The sequence below is a fragment of the Mytilus trossulus genome, chromosome 2, assembly GCF_036588685.1.
Source record: "Mytilus trossulus isolate FHL-02 chromosome 2, PNRI_Mtr1.1.1.hap1, whole genome shotgun sequence".
Lineage (NCBI taxonomy): Eukaryota > Metazoa > Mollusca > Bivalvia > Mytilida > Mytilidae > Mytilus > Mytilus trossulus.
In genome coordinates, this window is record NC_086374.1 from 70,014,078 (window position 1) to 70,036,738 (window position 22,661).

At 31.5% G+C, this 22,661-nt stretch overlaps 1 protein-coding gene across 2 annotated transcripts; it reads left to right on the plus strand.

The window, feature by feature from the left end:
• Nucleotides 1-3,240: 3,240 nt before the first annotated feature.
• On the plus strand, nt 3,241-22,045 carry LOC134705362 (uncharacterized). 2 transcript variants are annotated; one of them, XM_063564107.1, is made up of 8 exons: nt 3,241-3,447; nt 11,608-11,864; nt 15,182-15,347; nt 16,070-16,287; nt 17,525-17,702; nt 18,189-18,356; nt 19,664-19,690; nt 21,577-22,045. In XM_063564107.1, exons 1-8 carry the CDS (start codon nt 3,354-3,356, stop codon nt 21,804-21,806), a joined length of 1,338 nt encoding a protein of 445 aa, XP_063420177.1. In that variant the 5' UTR covers nt 3,241-3,353; the 3' UTR covers nt 21,807-22,045. The 2 variants fall into 2 exon arrangements, with proteins under 2 accessions (XP_063420177.1, XP_063420178.1); XM_063564108.1 differs by lacking the exon at nt 19,664-19,690.
• The last annotated feature ends 616 nt before the right edge of the window (nt 22,046-22,661 follow it).

Sequence of the window (22,661 nt, forward strand, 5' to 3'; positions counted from 1 at the left end):
CAAAATGAAATATACAATTTATGGATTAAACAATACAGTAGTAAATATAATTCATCAATACATTCTGGCGAAGAATATACAATATTTAGACTTAAGATAGTAATCATATAAAAGATTTGAACAACCATAACACCAACAAGTAGATTTTTTTAGTGCACTTATGTGAAAATGGTAAATGTAGAACTTTGAAATGGGAGGGCTCGGAATCTTTTTTGAAAACTTATCCAGATTCAGATCAAAGATAACAAAACCCTAGATGATCATTACTGGTTTATATCGTTGCTAAACTGGGATACTAAAGAAGATACATAAAGAAAAATATCAAAATAAAAGTTTGAAAAAAACAATCAACTTGAAAAAGATACTCTGTAATGTATAGTGTTTTTGGTTTGTTTTGTTTTCATGCCCTTTTACTGTGAACGAAATTTATCTCTTTACCAGTATTAATTGATACATTTTATTACAAATCGTGCTTTACAATTATACATCTAGCTAAGTCCTTGTGCACTTCTGATAAATATGTGTTGCTTGGCCTATCTAAATCCACACAAACACTTTGCACCCAGTCCTGCATTAAATGATGCAAAGTTTGCCACTGAAGTCGAACATTGATAAATCAATCAATCAAACGCAAAAAAGATGCGCGATTTTTTTTCTTTCAACCAATTTACAAAATTAACGTTCTTTGGTAATGTATAAAGGAGATAAATAGAACGCAGATACGACATGTAAACAAACGGATTTCAGTGTTAGATTACGCAACATATTACAAGACAAAATAAATTTATTGGAACACTACAATAAATACTACGATGCAAAAAGATCATCAAACTGTTTACCTAAGGTGTAATACCACCAAATCATGGTACGTCACATCCGGTTGTATACGAAAGTAGGTCCTTGAATTTGACAGTTGTAGAAAATTAACCCTGCATTTCAATGCACTTAAATTTTTCTGAGTCATAACCATGTATGTTGGGTGTCTGAAAGCATCATTCTTTTTTTATTTGATGGTCTTATGAAATATTTTGGAACAATAAGGTTACATAGGTACCAAAGCAGGTAACCAGTAAAAAACAGTGTAAAAATTGGGTTGTTTACTTCCGGTGATGGTTACTTTCTTATATGCAATGAAATGTAGTGTGAAATTTTCACTGTAGCACTGGAAAAGATTAAACTTTACACATGCAAAGTATTTCTTTGGTTGAAATAAAGGTAAATACTGTAAAAAACAATTTAAGTACCAATTTAACAAAGACTAATAGGGAAAAAGCAATGGTGGTATTACACCTTTTAAGTCTTTAAACACACTGCAATATCGGAAGCAATTTTTAACTAAACAAAATTACTGCTCCTTATGATACGTTCATAGAGTAACGTCCGTATGTAGGATGTTGATATCTCTATTACGATAATCAAGCTCGAATTTGTTGACCCCATAGCCAGTATAGTAGTTTTGATGATATAGATTAACAGCTTGCGTGTTGTTTTGATTTAAGAATTACGAGAACGTTTTAGTCCAATGTAATTTTTGTTATTACTACATTGTACTTTCACAAGTTCCTTATCGCAAATAATGTCCTTATAAATATTTTAGGTCAGCACCTAATAAATGCATCAGTGTACAATACTATTAATATATATAGTTAATTGTTGTTTAAAATCATGCATACGAATAGTGTACTATTAATTAGAATGAACGACATTTCTATGTAGTGATTCGAAGGGATGTGCATATATGCCACCCTTTCAAACTTCGTATGAGAAGGTTAAAAAAAATTAAGGTCCTAACATTTATGACAAAATTGCTTATTGAATTAACTCGTATAAAGATTGAATTACATGTGATTCAAACTACAGTCATTTCAAACTACAGTCATTTCAAACTACAGTCATAAATGCACCAGCTACTTGTCAAATTTATTCATCTCTACATGAAAAAGCGGTTGCATGAATGCTTGCTATGTGTATGTTTATTCTAACAAATATATGATATTGTATGCATATAAAGAAAAATTATCATAGACTCTAGGATTCAAATGTTGTTCCCTAGACGCACTATTCGCCAAGAACAGCCTCATCGGTGACATAAGTGTTATGTAAGATATATGAAAGATCTTAACTATTTAACTCTACCACAAAAGGCTGGAAGTGACACGGTAACCCGAGACAATACGTTTATGTCTCTGGGGGACCCGAAGCGAAATCAATACATGTATCTGAATGGATCAAGTTTGAAAAAAAATCATTTTGTATTTTAATTGAATACCAATTTTTAACTCCATTAGATGTTCCCAATACTAACTAATTCAATTTAACCAAAGTAAGTCAAATCATTAGCGAACCAATCAGAGCTAACTTTTGTTAAGTAATAATTGAAAGATAGTGACCAATGATATGAACGTAATAACTTAATTTGCATCGTGGTGAGTAGCAATGAATGAATTCAGCACACCAAATGACATCATTACAAAACTATCAAAACTTGAGCTTTACATTGAAAATCATTATACAGCTGGGATCATCGTTAGGGACTCATTCGTTCATATGGTATAATCCAAATGCGAATGTATGATACTATTACCTATGTTCCTTAACTAATAAATTTTCAATTAAATGTTTTAATGAGTTATGGGAAGATGATATAGTTTCTATTTTTTCGTCGTGATAACTAAAAATTTTACTGGTTATTTTTGTTGGTTTCGTTGGTTTTTGTTTATGTTTTTTTTATCGTTGTTTGCTACTTATGTTGTCTGTGGAGGGGTCAGATTTGTATTCAATACAGTACTTCAATAACTGATGGATGTCAACTTGTACTCTTGACATATTAATTAAATCTTTCTCTAATAAATATATATCCGACCATTATACTAAAACGAATTTGATAGTTTAATTGCCAAAACACATGTTTACAAAATGGTATTAAGCTTTCATAACAACTTAATGAAATCCCCCAAAATAAATTACCTTATTTTTTTTCTTCTAAAAACACAATACGATGTAAATTTGGGTCAACACCACTGAGGCATAAGTCGGACAGTCACGGCTTTTTTCATCTAAATATACATATGCCTCTATTTATATGTCAGTGATATATGGGTACTCATGGGTGAAATTCTCCACCTTGATTTAAGTAAAAAGATGCTATTGGTTGATTACAATAAATATTTCGTATGCATTTCATTCATATATTATTACCTGCTAAATATTGCATTATCTATATCAGTTACAGATGCGACATTATCAAAAAACTTAATTAGTTCAAGTCATAAAGACGTGTAAGATTGTTATCTTTATTTTTGCAGTAGATTGATAAGAATAAAAGATTTAAACCGAGTTTAAATGCGATTTTCATGTATTTTATGAGAATGGATTTGAAAAAACAACATCAACTGATATTTTCGATCCTGTGTCTGTTTAGCTTCCTGAAGTTGTATGATTGCTCATGTAAGTCATCAGTATTTATTTTATTTTAATAGTATTGATAATAGGTATTTTTAAACTTGTCGTTCTTTATTTCTCATCTATTGAGAACAATCAATTTGAAAATAAATTGTTAGTATCTAATTTTTTTATTTTTTTTTTAATTATTTGCAAAATGAATATGATCAGTTTTGTTTTTTGTAAATAATATTTTATACAATGTTTATTTACAAACAGGAAATTAGAACTGATGACATGTAGCCGAATATATTTCAGTTATCAATTTTCATATTTATTTTGAATAATCGTTTTTCTGTAAGGATGTAATACTTAAATAGTTGTATGCTCCCATTTTAATGATGAAGCACAAACGGCACACATATTACAAATAAAAATATTGAAATAAAAATCAGAAATATCTTAATAATGCATCCCATTTCGTTAATTTATTTTACGTCAGCACAGTTTTTGAAATATTAATTAACCAGCAAACGATAAATTGGCAAATTGCTTTTTTTCATAAAACATAGTACTCATATCTGATCAAACAGTTTAAAGTCTAGTAATAGGTAATACTTTGTAAGGGAGCACACTGCAAACGTAGTAAATTACAAATTTTCAATAACAAAAGAATCTCGGAAAAAATGCATTGGTAATTTGGTTCAAATTTTTGTTTTCAAAATGTCGAATGTGAATTTATATATGACCCGTGTCAAAAAACAAAGCAGAACACAAACACTTTTTTCACAGTAATTATGGAATGTGCAACTGTTTGATTACCAGATTCATTTTACATTTTGTTTTTCGTAATTACAGACAAACTTTCGATGGAAAACCCCAAAACACAATTAAAATTAGCAATTTCTTATTTTCAAATATTTTCATTGGTCTAAATATATTTTATTTTGGAGCATCGAAGATTTCCTCCGCCATGTTGGTTTCCATGAAAAAGTAGTTTCAGTCAATAAAGTCACATATAACGCTTTAAAAATGTTTAGTAGTACTTCAGTGTTCTATTGTTACGTTGTTTTTCTCTTATAGTTGATGTGTTTCCCCCGGTTTTAGTTTGTAACCCGGAGTCTTTTGCTCTCAATCGATTAATGACTTTGAACAGCAGTAATGTAAATGTTGCCTTTATTTACATTATATTTATATACATTGTATTATTATTTTGTCAAATGTTGCTTTCAGAATGGATCTGCTTCTTCAAAAACGAAAAAAAAATGTAAGGGTTCATTAAACTATAAAATTACTCCTCACTCATCAAAACTAACTTTTTTTTATGTTAACAAAAACACCATTTGATTAATCTAAATTTTAATAATGTACCCTAAGAGCCTCTAAAGGATTATAAAAAAACTCTTTAAAAAAGCAACTTAACCGTATTAGAAATATTTCCAAATTTGTTATCGTCGGTAATCATACAAAGAACATTTTACACCTTTAATCAGGTTTTTTTCTGCTTTGCAAATACAGGTGTGAAGAGTATGATGACAATAATAAAAACCAACATGTCAAAAGTCAATGCGGTAAATCTAGAATGAGACAAAAACAAAATGCATATTATAGAAGATATCATTTTTTTTCGCGGATACTATTACACTATTTTTTTGCTATTACAAAAACATTTTTGTAATTAATATTACATTGCCATTGATGTCCTGGAAACCAATACCTACATCAGATTTTTATCTACATGTTTGTACTCATTTTTTTAACGTAAAAATATCTTTATTGCATATATGCTGTAACAATTTACTAAGTTTGTACTCCTAACATATTTTTGTATCATGGAATAATTCTATATAATTTAACTATATCGAACAACGTTTGATTATAAATTTGGAATACTTATCTCAATTAAATACCTTTACTGACCGTTTCTGTTATTTGCAATTAGAGCTCCTGGGTATACACTCTGTTATAAGCAGTTATTTTTTCTCGATATACTTCTACGTGTACCCTTTGATCTGTACTTACTGTCTTTTTGTTATGGGGAGGTAAAAGTACCCTACCACGTCCACGCTTGTTATTTGTTTTTGTGACATACACAGCCTTCTCAGTACCAAAATATCGCCGCGATATAGCCTTTTTGTACTAATGCGGCGTAAAGCAACCAACAATCAATTAATTAATCAGTACCATAATATATGACAAACGAGACGATCAATATTTAAAATTATAAATTTTTCACATCTGAGTAGCAATATACAAGCTTCATCTGCATATGGGATATATATTTCCCAACTTATTCGGGATTCAAGAGCTTGCAACTCCTACTCAGACCTTGTAAAACGCCACCAGTGTATGTCTGAGAAGAAAGTTAATGAACCAGGGGTATGTCAAAGAACGCACGTTCTTTTTCTAATATAAAAGTTCATCGGAAGGTGCCAAGACCATGTTGAAAAATATTCCGAATCTACTTCACAAATAATACTCGATGGTTTTGAAGTATATATTTTAGGTACTGATATTGTTTCTCATCTTAATAACGTGTTATAATATTCTTTTTTGTATTTAATATTACTGTTACTGTTTAATCTATTTTTTGTGATATTCGTTTTACATGGCTCGGTCACATTATGAAATTGTGAAGTGGTAATGGTTTTATTCTTGTCTTTCATTGTTGCTGATGTGCTTTGTCCATATGCATTTTTATATTTCTTTGTTACATATTTGTTTTGATAAAACATCGTTGTAAAAATAGTTATTTTTATGAAAGTATCATATATGTGACAGGTTTAGCTAGCTATCAAACAGGTTAAGTTCATCATTTTATACATAGGAAAATGTCTGTACCAAGTCTTGAATATGACAGTTGTTGTCCGTTCGTTTGATGTGTTTGAGCTTTTGATTCTGCCATTTGGGTATGGACGTTCTGTTTTGAATTTTCCTCAAAGTTTGGTAGTTTTGTTATTTTACTTTTTTCATAAAGATTCTTTATTTTACTTTTTGTATTGATCTGAAAAGTTGAGCACTTTTCAACTGATTTTTATAGTTTGTTCATTTGGTATAACAAAAAAAAAGAAAAAAGAAGATATGGTATGATTGCCAATGAGAAAACTATCCACAAAAGACCAAAATGACACAAACATTAACAACTATAGGTCACCGTACGGCCTCCAACAATGAGCAAAGCCCATACCGCATAGTCAGCTATAAAAGGCCCCGATAAGACAATGTAAAACAATTCAAACGAGAAAACTAACGACCTTATTTATGTAAAAAAAAAATGAACGAAAAAAAATATGTAACACATAAACAAACGACAACCACTGAATTACAGGCTCCTGACTTGGGACAGGCACATACATAAATAATGTGGCGGGGTTAAACATGTTATCGGGATCCCAACCCTCCCCTAACCTAGGACAGTGGTATAACAGTACAACATAAGAACGAACTATAAAAATCAGTCGTTTTCAAAATCAGTTCATATTTTAGATAGAAGTTGATTTTTGTTTATTAATTTAATTCAATTTCAAATATTCTAACTATTAATAATTTATATAAACATCATATAAAATATACAGTCTTAATGAAACTCGGAGGATCATTTTAAACGCAAATAAATAACAAAAAATACGGAATTTGTCTACAAAATAAAGATATCAATTATGTTGATTTCTCTAATTCTTCGTCAATTTATCCCTTTCTGCACCCATTGTATAAAAAAAAATTAATCAACGTGTTGTTCGTTTGATCTCAGTACTTCATTGGTTAAAATCCGATTGTGACGTCGAATTTTCTTGCTTTCCTCTGAATTTCCTATTGTTACGGCATGAAAAAAGGCGACCATGCCTGACGACGTCACATAGAAAGAACACAGCTTTTTGCAGATCATTCGAAAAGAAGGAATAAGTTTGCCTGCATAATGTTAAAAGATCATTAGAGAAACAGATTCCACCACCCAATCTCGTGTAATACGAGATGCAGTATCAATGTAAGGTACTAATAAATGATGAAATTTTCGTTAAATATTTTATGATAAATTTACTATCTTTCTGATAACTTCAGTTATCCCAGTGGTCAACGTGCACTTTTGACTTTTTGAATTTTGTCAACTACATAACGACATTGTCAAATAAATAACAAAAATGTCCACTACATTACAAAATTATGTCAATTGTTATGTAGATAAACGTTATGTAGTGAAAGAATTCACACTAGCTTTGGGGCATTGTTGATACCACTGATACTTCGACATCCCACATAATGTGCTTTTTTCTATATGTTCCATTGTGATTTTGATAAAAAAAATATATATATAATAAAATAAACACTGTTACCAAGTGTACAAGGTAAAGTACGGGGCTACTTCTACTAACTTGAATCTCAATTATTGTTGATACTATTTTCAGATATATCTTTTTTAAGTATGCTTTCATTATAATAATGATGTAGAGTTATAGCTTAGGCACTTTCAAGATAAAAAGAAATGTCAGAAGTTATGTTATAGCAAGCAAAACTTTTTCGTTATGTAGTTGACAAAATAACAAGTACACCATAAATAACTAAAGTAAAGCTGAAACCAAAGACAACTTCTATTTTAAGGCTGCATAATATTAATCTGCATTGTATTTTCTTTCTTCAAACATAACATTCTAAATATGCAAGAGGGCTTCTTTTTGACATAAAAAAAAACTTAGTCTTATTATCAATTTATCAGACAAAAATATACAGCGTTAACCCTTTCCATACAATGTTTAATGAACTTGTATAAATTCACATCACTCTTAGTTGATATCTTGTTAATTAAAACAAATATAGAATTCATCTAGGCAGACCGACCCAAATTTCATCCTTTTTTGCGCCTGAGAAAAAAAAAGGAGTTACAATGCGGAAGTAAACACCGTTTATAACAATGCTGAACGAGATAAAATAAACTTCCGTAATAAGGTCCGCAGTCACGAAGACATAACTTATCTTTCAAATAACAAAACACAAAGACGGTCAGTTTTCTTGTGTTTCATTGCAAGTGCATATTTTATTACAAAAATGGTCTGTAAACAACATTAAGGGCAAATGATACTTACATTAAATCATGACACTGAAACACACTGAAAGAACAAATCTGCACAGATCCACGTCAACAATGTATATGTTACATCTTAATAATGAAACATTAACCAACACATTTTCATAAGGTCAAAATACTGTGTTTAATAACTATACCTGAAGTGTAAATAAAAGGACCGCTGACAGTGTTTGTATTAATTTTCTTCGCAGGAGAACGATTTTATTGTAGTTATGAATTTAGAATACAATATGTGTATATTCTATCGCTATAATATGGAACCAATAAAAAAAACATATAAAAGGTTGTCATATAACACAATAATATCGGCCTTCAAATTTAAAAAAAATTCAGAAATTGTACGGAAGAATTGCGTCCATGTACCACTTCACTACACAACAGGTGCAAAACGAATTAGTCTTTTTCACTTCTTATAAATCAATTATCACCAGCCCAGTAGTCAGCACTTTTTAGAGCTGACATGAACTATCATTGATATGGTTAATCTATAGATTACCTGTTTACAAAATTTGGAGTTTTTGAAATACAAAGTCGTTTCTACCTCAGGCATAAATACCCTTATTATAGTAGCTGTATTTGGAAACACTTTTAGGAATTTTTGGTCCTCAATGCTCTTCAACTTCGTACTTTATTTGGCCTTTTTAAATTATCTGGATCCGAGCTTCACTGATGAGTGTATATACACAATTTAGTCCTGGTATCTATGATGAGTTTATTTACTCAAGCTCGACCAAACTATTCCATCTCAATTTGTTCAATTTCAATTCTATTTTTTTCTTCAGAATATTTAGGATAGAGTGCATATTTTGTTATAGTTATTCAAACGATATTTAGTTTTGAGACCTATCCTTTCACTCCAGAAACTATAGCTTTTTCGTAAATCATCATAATATAGTTTAAACTTACTTTAAAACGTATATGATATCTTAACACTAAATAGTTGGATGTGTGCTTACAAATATGTTGTATGGACAAAAATCCGACTTTTCTTATAACTGTTATGAATCTTGAACCGTTTTGAAGGATGTACTCAGTTGAAGTTCAGGAATTTTGACGAATTTTCGGCTTCCTTAGTTTTTTCCAATGATACAAAAACAAATGCCCCGTAACACTTATACATTTTCATCATCAAGATTGCAATAGCTAATGAATGGTCATTCACTAGATACAAGGATATTCTATATTGATTTACTTTTGATATGAAAACCAAATCATACCTATAATAAGTTAATCATCTCGAAAAGGAGCTCAATAACCTATTAATAATTAAAGCTCATTTAGTATCATTTTAAATTCTATATATGTTTTAATTTCCACATAAGGATATCCTTAAGTTAATTTTGTTATCTAATGGATAATTGTCCCAATGGCGATAAAACCAAATTTCCTAATATAATTGATATTGTATTCGAATCAGGCTATTGCCATCGTACTTTTGCAATAATTATGTATCGGATCAAAATACAAAATTACCAAATTATGACATACATCCTTGATGAATATACAATATTGCAAAATGCATTCATTTACTGCAAGCACATCATATTGATTCAACAAATAAATATATACTGCATACGGGAGAAACAATGGCACATACTCTTCAAAATAAATAAAGGGAAAATGAATTATGTGTGAAGGTCACCTTGAGAAATTTTAAAGCGCAGATAATATGAAAAAATATAGTCAAATGATCTTCAAATTTTATAAAATGACAAAGGAAGAGGAATTTATCTTAGTTTCATTTGTATTATGTAACAGAAGTACAATATATTACACAATAAGAGAGAGTAACATGACGGATAAAAATGTAGTAGGGTGTTACTTTATTTGAGATGTCACCCTTTAAAGTATCACGATCAAGTGAAAAATTTTGCGAGGAATGTTTTCTTAGCACGCAACCTCCTTGTCAATCCACTATATCTAAATTTACAGATGAATGATACAACAAAATGTATAGGTTTTTTTTTTTATATCTAACAAAACTTTCATCATGCCCCATAAAAAAATCACCAAATTAGAGCTAGCAACAGTCAAACCATCTAGAATATTGTCATCTCTCACAGAGGAATAGAAGGTGTTTAAGAAAAGAAAAAAAACTTTAAGGTTCATGTGGACCCTATGGCTAAAATGGCCGTATTTTCACCTCAAAATTTACTCTGGGTACAGACAAACTTCCGCATCTGTAAAAAAATTCAGGCAAAGCATGCCCTAGATAAATGAATTTTTAGTATGTTTTATGTTTTAAAGAAATAAAAACTTACCAGGATTTTGCCGTGCACATTTTTTCATTCCTCCAGAAGGTGCCAAAATAAACTAAGTTTGGAAACAAACATCACCAGGCGCTGTTAATTATGTGTATTGGTATATATACTATATTTTTAAGTTTGGAAACAAGTTTGAGAACTTCCCCACAGGTAAAAATTAAAGTGAGCATTTTTAATTGACATGGACATTAGATGGACAATAGATACCTGACAATAATTGGTTATTTAAACTGTGTACCTGAGTGGACCATATCAAGGTAAACTCAACTGTTTGTTAATTTTATCATCTTTTGCAGAGACGGAAAAAGTGTACGGCAAAATCCAGTTAAGTTATGAATTTTCTAAATCATACAATGCATTTGAATTCTATTTATCTAGGGCATGCTTTGCCTTAAATCTTTTCCTGATGCACAGGTTTGCCTGTACTCAGAGAAAACTTTGAGGTGAAAATACGGCCATTTTAGCCATAGGGTCCACATGAACCTTAAGGTATTCATTTTCGTTAGTTGGCAGATAATGTGATGGTTAATCCAAAATATCGTTGCACTGAAATACAGTCTTATAAAAAAAAGATGGGGTATGATTGCCAATGAGACAACTATCCACAAAAGACAAAAATGACACAGACATTATTTATTAGAGAAAAGATCGCTAAATGTCAAAAAGATAATAACCTTACAACAAACGCTAACAACTATAATAGCCTTTCTTTCTCTCCATACAGTGTAATATACATATAGAAGTATATAAAGTTGATACATGAAGAAATCACTTTCATGATAATATGATTGTAATATAACATTATTTTTTTTAACAACATAATAAAATATTAATTTTATTTCAAATATTGGTTTGTAATATAACATTATGTTTACCTTTCAGATGTGGTGATAAACGAGAAAAACTGTGTACGCAATAACATTGTGTCTGTCGATAAAACCAGTTCCTCCGTTGATTTCAATGCCGTCATATCCACTTCTCTACTCCGTTCCAATTGTCTTATTCATATTCATAATACAGACTTCCAACCCAGACATAAATACAATGCAACAGTTCAACTAATCGGTAATAGAGCGATATCTGGAATGATTGTAGTTCATGTATTTGCTGGACACCCTAATCGAAGTAAACCTGTTGAGGTAAATATGCATTATAACATATCGCAATTGATATTCTCTGCAGAATAAAATGTAAGTGATGTTACGTTTGTCTAGCCATAAAATCAAGTTCAACCCACCGTTTGTTCTTACAATGTCCTTTACCAAGTCAGGAATATGGCAGTTGTCATCAAATAGTTCGTACTTTATTTTTCCTCTTATAGTTGATATATTTCTCCCGGCTTTACTTAATATCCAGATTTGTTTTTCTCAAAATCGATTGATGACTTTTGAACACTGGTATAGTACTTTTGGCTTTATTTACGTATCGCATGGTTCTAACAAATAGGGAAAGGAAGATATATATTTAGAATAAGAAGATGTGATGTGATTGCCAATGAGACACATCTGCACAAGAGACATAATACATATAAGTTACCAACTATTTATCACTGTATGGCTTTAAACACAACAGAGTTTCCTTTAATTCAATAAAAACGAGACTGATTTCAAAGCGCATGGCGGTATTTTTGGAATAACCCTTACGTGCAAAATTTGTAAAAAAAAACCTGGTATATTCGGAGAACTAGTTAGAGGTGTCTGCAACCTTAAGTGTAGTACAATCTAAAACCAATAGACTAAAAGTTATAAATGGCAATGTGTCATATAAAACTTGGAAGGAATGAGTTACTACGTATTGGTCAGATACTCTATTTTCGGTGACCGATGACATGAGCATGTAGCTGTAACGAATATGTGGGTAATTATGTAAAGTCATGCAAAAGTAGTTCAACGAAATGTATGTAATCGATGACGACGATAAGAATCAAAATAACAGACAAAACATTTTGTAAGTCGCATTAATACGGCAACAGTAGTTTATCGATTTGGAAATCCCTATGATCGATTTAAGATATACGAATCGAGGTAACAAACAAAAACTGAGGTCAATTGCATGAAAAGGAACAAAAACATGCATTATAGTGATAAAAATTTTGAGTAAAAGAGGGACGAAAGATACCAGAGGGACAGTCAAACTCATAAATCGAAAATAGACTGACAACGCCATTGCTAAAAATGAAAAAGGACAAACAAACAAACAATAGTATACATGACACAACATAGAAAACTAAAGAATAAACAACACGAACCCCACCAAATACTAGGGGTGACCACAGGTGCTCCGGAAGGGTAAGCAGATCCTGCTCCACACGCGGCATCTGTGAATGATCATACTAAAAAGTAAAATCACAAAAATATCAAACTCCGAGGAAAATTCCCTAATCAAATGGCAAAATCAAAAGCTCAAACACATAAAACGAATGGAAACCTCAGAAATCACCAATCAGAATATTGCCATGGATCGATAATTTTGGAGAAAAATGGGGCAAAAGATATCAAAGGAACAGTTGACATAGAAAGCGAACTGCCAACGCTTTTGCAAAAAAAGTAAAAGATCAAAAGACAATCAACAGACCAAAAAACACAACTAAAGACCTGGAACTCGAACCCGACCCAAGATAGTTATATCAGCTGCTATTGACAAGATGTGTATGAAGTCAACACACAAACACATTTTTAACAAGCACGAAAGATTGAATAGAAAACCCAAAACCGTAGAATATTCATATTTTCTGAGCCTATATAGGGTGAAAAAGAGGAACATTCAGAATTTAATTAAATTTGCTTTATTTCACAGATTTTAAAGAAATTAACTCAAATATGAAGTTTAATAAATATTTAATGAAGATTGATAGAATCCTGGGCTCAGCATAAATTCACAGTTTACAGTATGCATAGTTTACTTAAAGTCCTGGATACAAAATTAATTCATAATATTTGCATATTTGTAAGTTAAATTGTTAAGAAGTGCATATATTTACTCTTCGCAGTCATTGAAACTCATAGATCCTTCCTGAATATTATTTATGGAGTATTTGTGTCCTTTCGATAACCCAAAATTAAGTCGCAACACCTAAATCTGCTTTTTTGTCACCACGGCATGATAAATACAAGCTAGAAAAAAAAATATCTCAAGAAAACTTACAATAGTGTGTTCTATCCTGAATATGTACTAAATATTCCAAATTGCTAGAAACAGCAGAAGGATTTAGGAAATTTGAGGCCCCAGGGGCAAAAAACATAGAAAATTGCTTACCCCCTGGGTCATAAAACAAATGATTTAACTTGTAAATGCTATAATTTTATGATTTTGAAGTTCTTGATATAGAAAACAATAACTATGCTTGGAAGTTATGCAAATGTCAGATATTAGCAGTCATTTGTACAACATTTTAAGTGAATGTATATCTCGGACTGGTATCTGCATACATACAACTATTGCAAATATGGCTTTGTTTGAACACTTCTAGTATATATAGTAGCTAAATTGTGTCAGATATATGGTAACAGATGATACTGTTGTGACAAGAATTCTAAATTGACCATTTGAGGCAGAAAATGTGTTCTTTAATTGACAAATAGGCACACAGTAAGATGTGGACTGGAGACAGAGGTTGGATTGGATACTTTATATAATCTTGAATGTTGTAATGATTGACTGCTAAACATTACATTTATAATATTCTGATATGCTTTCAATATGTTAACAAAACAGTTTTTAACAGATTCTAGGTATTTTTTATCAGAAAATATGCAAATAGGGTAAGCTGGCATTAATTAAAGTCTTGTTTTCAAATTGTTTTCAAATTCTTTAAAAAAAATTGAAACAGGAGAGGGGGTATAAAATGTATAGTAAAGAAAAACTTAAAGTATACACAGTGATTTCTTTAGACTATAAATCTGATAAATGAGTATTAATGTGAGAAATACTGATTTTAGATTTTTCTATATGAATAAATGTCTGTATAGGTTGCACTTTGTAAATACAGCTGTTTCTGAAAACACGCCTGTTTTGGGGAGAAATTGAATATTCATAGAAAATTAATTTGGTTTACATACTGGTTCCCAGTTATGCTCTCTGTGTTCCATATCGCAGAGACAGAATTTGGGAATGTTACCAGTAAATAAACACGTGCATATTGTTTAACATTGAAATCTGTGGTAACCTTTCATTCGCGGTAGGGGTAGTTAAGAAAATTAGTGTAAATTTAAACTTCAGGGCATATAAACGTTAAAAAATACGCCGCATAGCCCTATATTTTTACCTTTGAAAAAAATTGTGGTGCAAATGAACTTACAATTCTAGGATAAGATTTTTTTCAAAACTTCTTAGTAAAAGTGGTACAGTTTTAGCCATAAAAGGAGTTCCTATGGGAAATTGCATTGTCAGTATTTACAGAAATTCAACCTGTAGTCACACAGAATTTTAACTACGGTTGCATTATTTTCAATTTCAGACATTTTATGCACCACAAAAATGGACAGGACATTTACAATCGAGTGATATGTATATAACATTTGTCAGTCTAGTAGTGACAAATTTTACTATCAGTGTTACTGTGAAGGAGTGCATGGACAATTGCTATGAGCTAAACATGCCCAGTGTGATACCAACAACTATAAGTAAGTTATTTTGTTGCTCATAGAGGAGAAGTATTTTAGTACTTGCTATGTTTCCTTATTGAATATATAACCAATTGTATGGATTTTTTTTTAAATTATTTTGGCACTATGAATTCGAAAATTATCATGTGAAATATATTATGTCATGGGTGGATAACCCATATCCTTTGGTTTTCTGATCAATTAAAAATGTGAGATCTATATAATGACGAGGCATTACCGATCAAGAACTTCGCCAAACAAAGATTGTAGAACACAAAGGTCTATATTTTAGCTAAAAGAGGTTAATGAAATATTCTTACCTTTAATAATATATTGGATAACTAGAACAACGGAAGCTTGCAATAAACGATCGATACATAAACAAATTGACTAAGTACTTTCAGAAAGAAAACAGGGGCAAAAACACGGTTTTTCGTTTTAATCTGCCATTTCATAGTTAATTAACCACCTTCTTTGTGTAGGAGTTTTTCACCTGCTTACTGTAGATTCATTATTATTCGTTGGGAACCAATTTAATAGATTTCGTGGGAGCAGGTCAACCACAAATTTAAATGTTCAATGAATAACATATTTTCTATACGATTGTATACAAATATTAGCAAAACCATGAAATCAAGTATCCACGAAAGTGAAAGTTTAACAGAATCCTCAAAAATTGGTATCTACGAAAATAAAGAATCGACAGTATTCGAGTTTAAAGATACACAGTTGTTTTTCAGTTGATTTGCCAGACGAATGTGGTACAAATTACTGTTTGGACAATTACGCTGTAACCTATCAGATGAGGGCATCATCACAGTTCAACAGAGATTCATGTTACTTATATTTCCCGGTAACAAATAACCCACAGATTTGTATAACAGTTAGTAGTTACTGCTGTGGAAATGCGAACAATTGTCATATTGCAGAAATTAGTGTCGGTCACGAATTGTATTTTGTAAGTACCATTTTTCTGCACCATATCATTTCGACAATCAATGTCTCTTTAGTTTATGGTAGATTTTGATACTTACTTTATGTAAAAAATGTATGATACAGATTTTTTAAACTTTTTAAATGATTTAAAGCTCGTGTCATTTTACTAAAGACAATTATTTACAATTTCAAAGAAAGTCTTATTTTCAGTTAATTTGATTTAATTTCAGAAATATCTGCAAAAATTCACATAAAGGGGTGGGAGAAATACGGGACAATCAAAATACATAAGTCGAAGGAAAACACCATGGCTAAAATAGAATCTCAACACAAACAAAGAAATAACGGTCTACAAAACACTGTATAGAAAACTAGACAAAGGCAACAGTAGTATATCGGTGCTCAAAAGTCATGAATCGATTGAGAGAAAACCGTTGAAAAAAAATAACCCTCCACAAAGGAGATTGGTCACAGGTGCTACAGAAAGTATTTCATACCAAGAGCAAAGAAAAAATGTATGGGTCGAATAGAAAAAACGCGAAATGACAAACAGCCGCTTTTCAAACTCTTGGCATAAAACAGGTTGGATTACACGAACCATATCAAAACATGGGATACGTCAAACGGCTTGCAGTGCTTAATACCAGATACACAGTTGAAGATATGAAGAAATAAATATCTTCAACTCTGTTATGCAGAACTGCAAGGCAGTATTGGGTGTTCGTCTGGATACATCGCGTTCATGCAATGTTAATCGTTTATTTCAGAGTTGTTGTAATTTAGATACACATTTCAATATGGTTTGAATCAAATATTGTAATTTGTGTCAAATCGTGAATTAACATGAAATTGACAGAAATGTCCCTTTAAAAACGAAACAAAACGTCATAACTAAAAACACTTAAACAAAAAGAAGCGTATCTTGTATGGTTTTCTAAGAACATTTGACCCTTATACAGAGGCGGATTTAAAAAAATGTGGTTGCTTATATAGGGAATTCCTGAAGCGTGAATGGAGCGGGCCTCCTCTTTAGTCAGTCAGTGGGCCCCCACTTATCAAAATTTCTGGATCCGCCACTGTTATGTGTGTTGTATCCTTAATATTTAACAATTAAATTGTTTAAACATGATACGTATTCAATATTGTACTGCCAACAATATCTTTCAAATAATATTACAGTATTCAATGAATCTTCTAAAGAAGTTTTAAAGATTATTTTCTCTTGTAATTCATGTAATTATATGTTCATGCTTTTACAGACTTTAGACAGGGCAATACATATCCCTTGGTGTCTTCCTTGGAATATAGCAGGAGAAACATTAAAATTGAACTTTAAGAATGAAGGCGTGATTGACCACACCGTTTGCACTGTGACAATATTCACAAACACTAGTAATTATGGGAGGTGTTCATTAACAACAACCACAGATACGGATGGTGATTATTATTAATTATGATTGATTTATCAGAATTTAAATAACTTCAAGCAACCAGGGTAAATCTTAACAAAATGTTATAAAACCATACTGATCATTATCAAAGTATTTGAAACTTTAAATAAGAACATGGGAGACAAGGGATTGTTGTCACTAAACATTATAGTTGCATTCTATTTGAATTTCATTTTTCACTACTTGTATAGGCATAAATATTATCATTGATAACTTTTTGTTTACAATATTTAAACATTATGCATTTGAGGAATATATGTCTCAATTGATAAGATATGTTAGTGCTAGTTGGTGTTTCTTATATAAAGTAGAGGCAAAACTATACACCAGAAAACAATCAATAAATACAATTTGATTTACAAATTTGTTTTCCAGCATCTTATAATTTATAGATATCTATATTAATTAAATCACAGAATTAATTAAAAACGACTAAATCATTTACTGTTACAATTTTTTTTTCATTTAAAAGGTGTCAATAACGAAAATAATGCTGTGCCCATAGCAATCTCTGCAGCAGGAGGAGTTTTTCTCATTTTATTGCTAATTCTCATTGGGTTTTTAATAAAGAGTAAAAGATGTCAACCGACCCATTCTGGACAAGTCGTTAACTACATCCACCATGAATCATCAGTTCAAGGTAAAAATAAAAGATTTCAATATTTGTTATATAGATATAAGAAGATGTGGTAGGAGTGTCAATGAGACAACTCTCCATCCAGGTCACAATGTGAAAAAATAAACCATCGCGCTATGGGCTTTGCTCATTGTTGAAGGCCGTACGGTGACCTATAGTTGTTAATTTCTGTGTCATTTGGTCTCTTGTGGAGATTTGTCTCATTGGCAATTATACCACATCTTCTTTTTTACATTATAGATCCAAATAAGGCTTCAACACGGTGACATGGATCACACCGAACAGCAAGCTATTAAGGACCCCAAAAATGACTAGTCTTAAACCATTCAAACAGGAAAACCAACGGACTAATCTATATAAAAGACGAAATGGAATAACACTTATGAACAACCTCAACAAACGACAACCACTGAAAATCCGATTTCTTAGTTGGAACAGGTGCAAACAAATGTACGGGGTTTAAACGTATCAATAGGCGCCAGCCTTCACCCTAACCTGAAATAACAATGTAACATCACACAACATCACACACACAAACACACTTTTTATTATCATGTATTTCAAATAGACTTTTATTATTAAGTTTATTTTGATCATTATTATCATTGAAATGCAACATTAAGTGTTGTCATATTGATGCACCAAATGCACATTTGTATTTGTGTCCCAGTTAATAATGACCGGAACAATTTTTTAAATTGAAAAGTATTAAACAAAACAAATCATTACTTTCAATATAACATTAAAAAGTATAACATAAATACCGAACTCCATGGAGGATTAAAAATGAAATACACAAACACTAACAATACCAAACTTGAGACTTTGTTGACTAACAGAACGAATGGAAAACAAACGTCACATTTCTGACTTTCAACAGGAATTTTCCGAGATAAACAAAAAAAAGGGAAAATCTAGATCAATTGCTACTAAAGGATTGAACATGGGTTTTGTTTTAGCTTCTGATGTGTTAACTGTGGCAATTAATTCACATACTGCAGTTCTTTTCAACTTTAACGTGATTTTTGTCAGTCAGTCCCCAGTTAAATCACCAAAATAATATGTTTGGTCCTCCTAATCATTTAAACTAAACATTAGCAACGTTCAATAACATTAAATTCGTTGACATCTATTTGCCGTGAAATCAAAAGTTGGGATGCTGACAAGGAGTGACTGGAATCCATAAATATTCGATTAATGCCATTGAATTGAAAATGATGAAATAATAACAACCCCAAAAAAAATCCAGGAGATTTTTAGTTTATCTAAGTTTATTTTTTATTTTCAAAATAAAAACAAAACCATTGCAGGTCGACGTGTAGTTTCTAGGTGCAGAAGTATGTATAAGAGTGTTTATTTGTTTATGTATCTAAACTAACTACATTGATTCTTTAACCTCCCATGTATTATCATAACTAACAGATACTTTATGGATTTTGCATGAAAAGTTAAATCCAATTTTATATACTGTTTTGAACATATACCTTTAACAAAAAAAAACTCGGGAATTGATTGGAAAAGGAGTACAGTCTGTCAATGCGATTAAAAATGTAATTGAAATTTAAAAAAATGATTGGTGCAATATACGAAGCTTTCGAAAAACGAAAGGGATTGCTTGTTCATACCACAAGCAATTCTTTAGTAATAAAAGTATCACCCTGTTTTGTGTCAATATAAACCATGAGTTGCCATACAGCAGACAATATTAGAAAATACATTTAAAAAAACATAAAACACTACACAAAGCAACCCAAATCTTTAATCGGGATGCAATCAGATTATCTGAAATGGAAACTGTCCATGCTTCATTAGTGGCTCTGGCTTCTTGCGCAGCGCAAGAAAATTGTCATTATTGAGAACCACTAGCCCCGTGCCACTGCTTGTGAAGTTTATTACCCGATGTTATCCCCATCGAAGCATTCATCATTTTTGTGTTTACATGAATGATCATTGATATGGTCATGACTATGAATTAACCCAGTTTACATAACTTTGCAATTTTTTAAAAACATGGTACCCAGGATTTTCTACCCCAGAGATAGATAAGCTGTATTGGACAAAACCTGTCTGAATTTTGGATCCTCAATGATCTTCAACTTCGTATTTTATTTGACCTTTTTTATTTTGTTATGTTCGATCGGACGTCACTGATGAGTCTTTTGACGACGAGCACGCATTTGGCGAATAGAAATTTTCAGTCTGGTATCCATGACAAGTTCCTTGGTGCGTTGCATTCAGTGAAAGCCATAAAGAAGAACCATGACTTGGTTGTGACTAAATTAACGTCAATAAAAAAAATGAAAATACATAAAATTGAGAATGGAAATGGGGAATGTGTCAAAGAGACAACAACCCGACCAAATAAAAAAAAACAACAGCAGAAGTTCACCAACAGGTCTTCAATGTAGCGAGAAATTCCCGCATCCGGAGGCGTCCTTCAGCTAGCCCCTAAACAAATATATACTAGTTCAGTGATAATGAACGCCATACTAATTTCCAAATAGTACACAAAAAACTAAAATTAAAATAATACAAGACTAACAAAGGCCAGAGGCTCCTGACTTGGGACAGGCGCAAAAATGCGGCGGGGTTAATGCATGTATATGCATGTCGCATGAATCCATATTACAGTTAACACTGCCATTTGTTATTGTTTATTATATGTCTAACAATTTGTTGTTTGTATAATTTACGAAGATCCCTTATTTGTGTAATGGTAGTGAAGACGTTTGAATGTAGTTTTAACGTTGCAAGTCTTTTAAATTAACAAAGAGATATTGAAAGGTTTACATATCAATTTATTTATGTGTGCATTCTCGATGAAACAGATTAGCTCTGATCAATTGTGTTTACTGAAACTGTTAACAATTAAATACTCCAAGATTTCATCTCCGGTGGTTAAGTACTTTAAGCTTATAATTTACTTTCATTATATGTGTGTATTTTTTTTTATATACTAGTAATCGATAGGTTTGTGCTACTTGTTTCTTTTTTCTTTAACATACTGATATTAAAAACATAAAGTGGGTTTTTTTCCTAAACAGATTTGTGTATGTTCTTTTGTGCACCTTCTGTTATTCTGCTTATCTTTAATGAATTGTTGAGACTTATATTGAAGATTGTCAGCTTCTGTCAAGGTACTGGGTCCGTGTACACAGTTATCGTCCTTTCGGACCCTGTGTATAACTATAAATTATAATAAATGCCATATTTTTTTTTGTAGTAGTGACACCACCTCCTTATAGCATTGCGGTCAGAGACAGTCACTTGACGAATTCAAACGAAACTAACAGCAACCCTGCTGAATCGGGATATGATACAGAAGTATCATCGACCAGAAGTGATCCATCAGAAAACATAATGCAAAACAATGGGAATTCAAATCCATGTTTGGGTGCACCACCGCCTTATAGTGTATCTTCATACGACAACACAACGTCACAGGAAATATGATTGTCAAAGCTTATTTGAAAACTAGTAGTTGATTGTCTAAATGGAAAGCAACAAGCTGGGTTCAGACTTCCAAAATAATCGAAAAGAGATAAATAGAAATTGTTTAGACATAATAAACATACTTGTGGAAAATGACAAAAGAATTGTTAATTGCCAGAACAATTGCATGCGAACCAATGGGAAAATATAAGTTGTATATCGAGAGATTGAGAAGTGGGGAAGTTATTTATATGCGTATTTACCTGATATTTAATTTTATTAAATATACTGACAGTTATGTTATTTTTTACTTAGGGGAACAACGCGTGAAGAAATTGCAGTTTTCGGCCTGAATATTACAAGTGCGTCCACTTATCAATGAAAGTTCGCTGGCCGTTTTCATGTTCATCTGCTGAAATAAGCTGAAGTCTTCCCTTCAATAATGCCATTATGAATCATTATGATTAGGCTGGTCATTATGGAATATGAGTGTTTATTTGTTCAAATTTATTTAATTCTTCCTCGCGTTATATATATATATATATATATATATATATATATATGTAGGACTCTAAAGTGTGGTGGAACTCTTAAGTGCGATGGTGTCAGACGGTCTCACCCCTAAGGATTTGACTAATCCTCTGTCAATCCGTAGGGGGTCAGTATTAAACATATAACTTAATTGCTTACATCCACTTCATTTGAACTTGGGTGCATAGTGGTCTTATTGGCATCATTATCCCTCTCCTTATCTCTTTGTTGTGATATGAATAAAAAAGTACTATTAACAACCGATTAAATATAAGGAGTTTAACCGAGAAGGATAATATAGTCGGTTCACTCCAACGCGGCTGTCATATAATTAAGAGGTTTTGC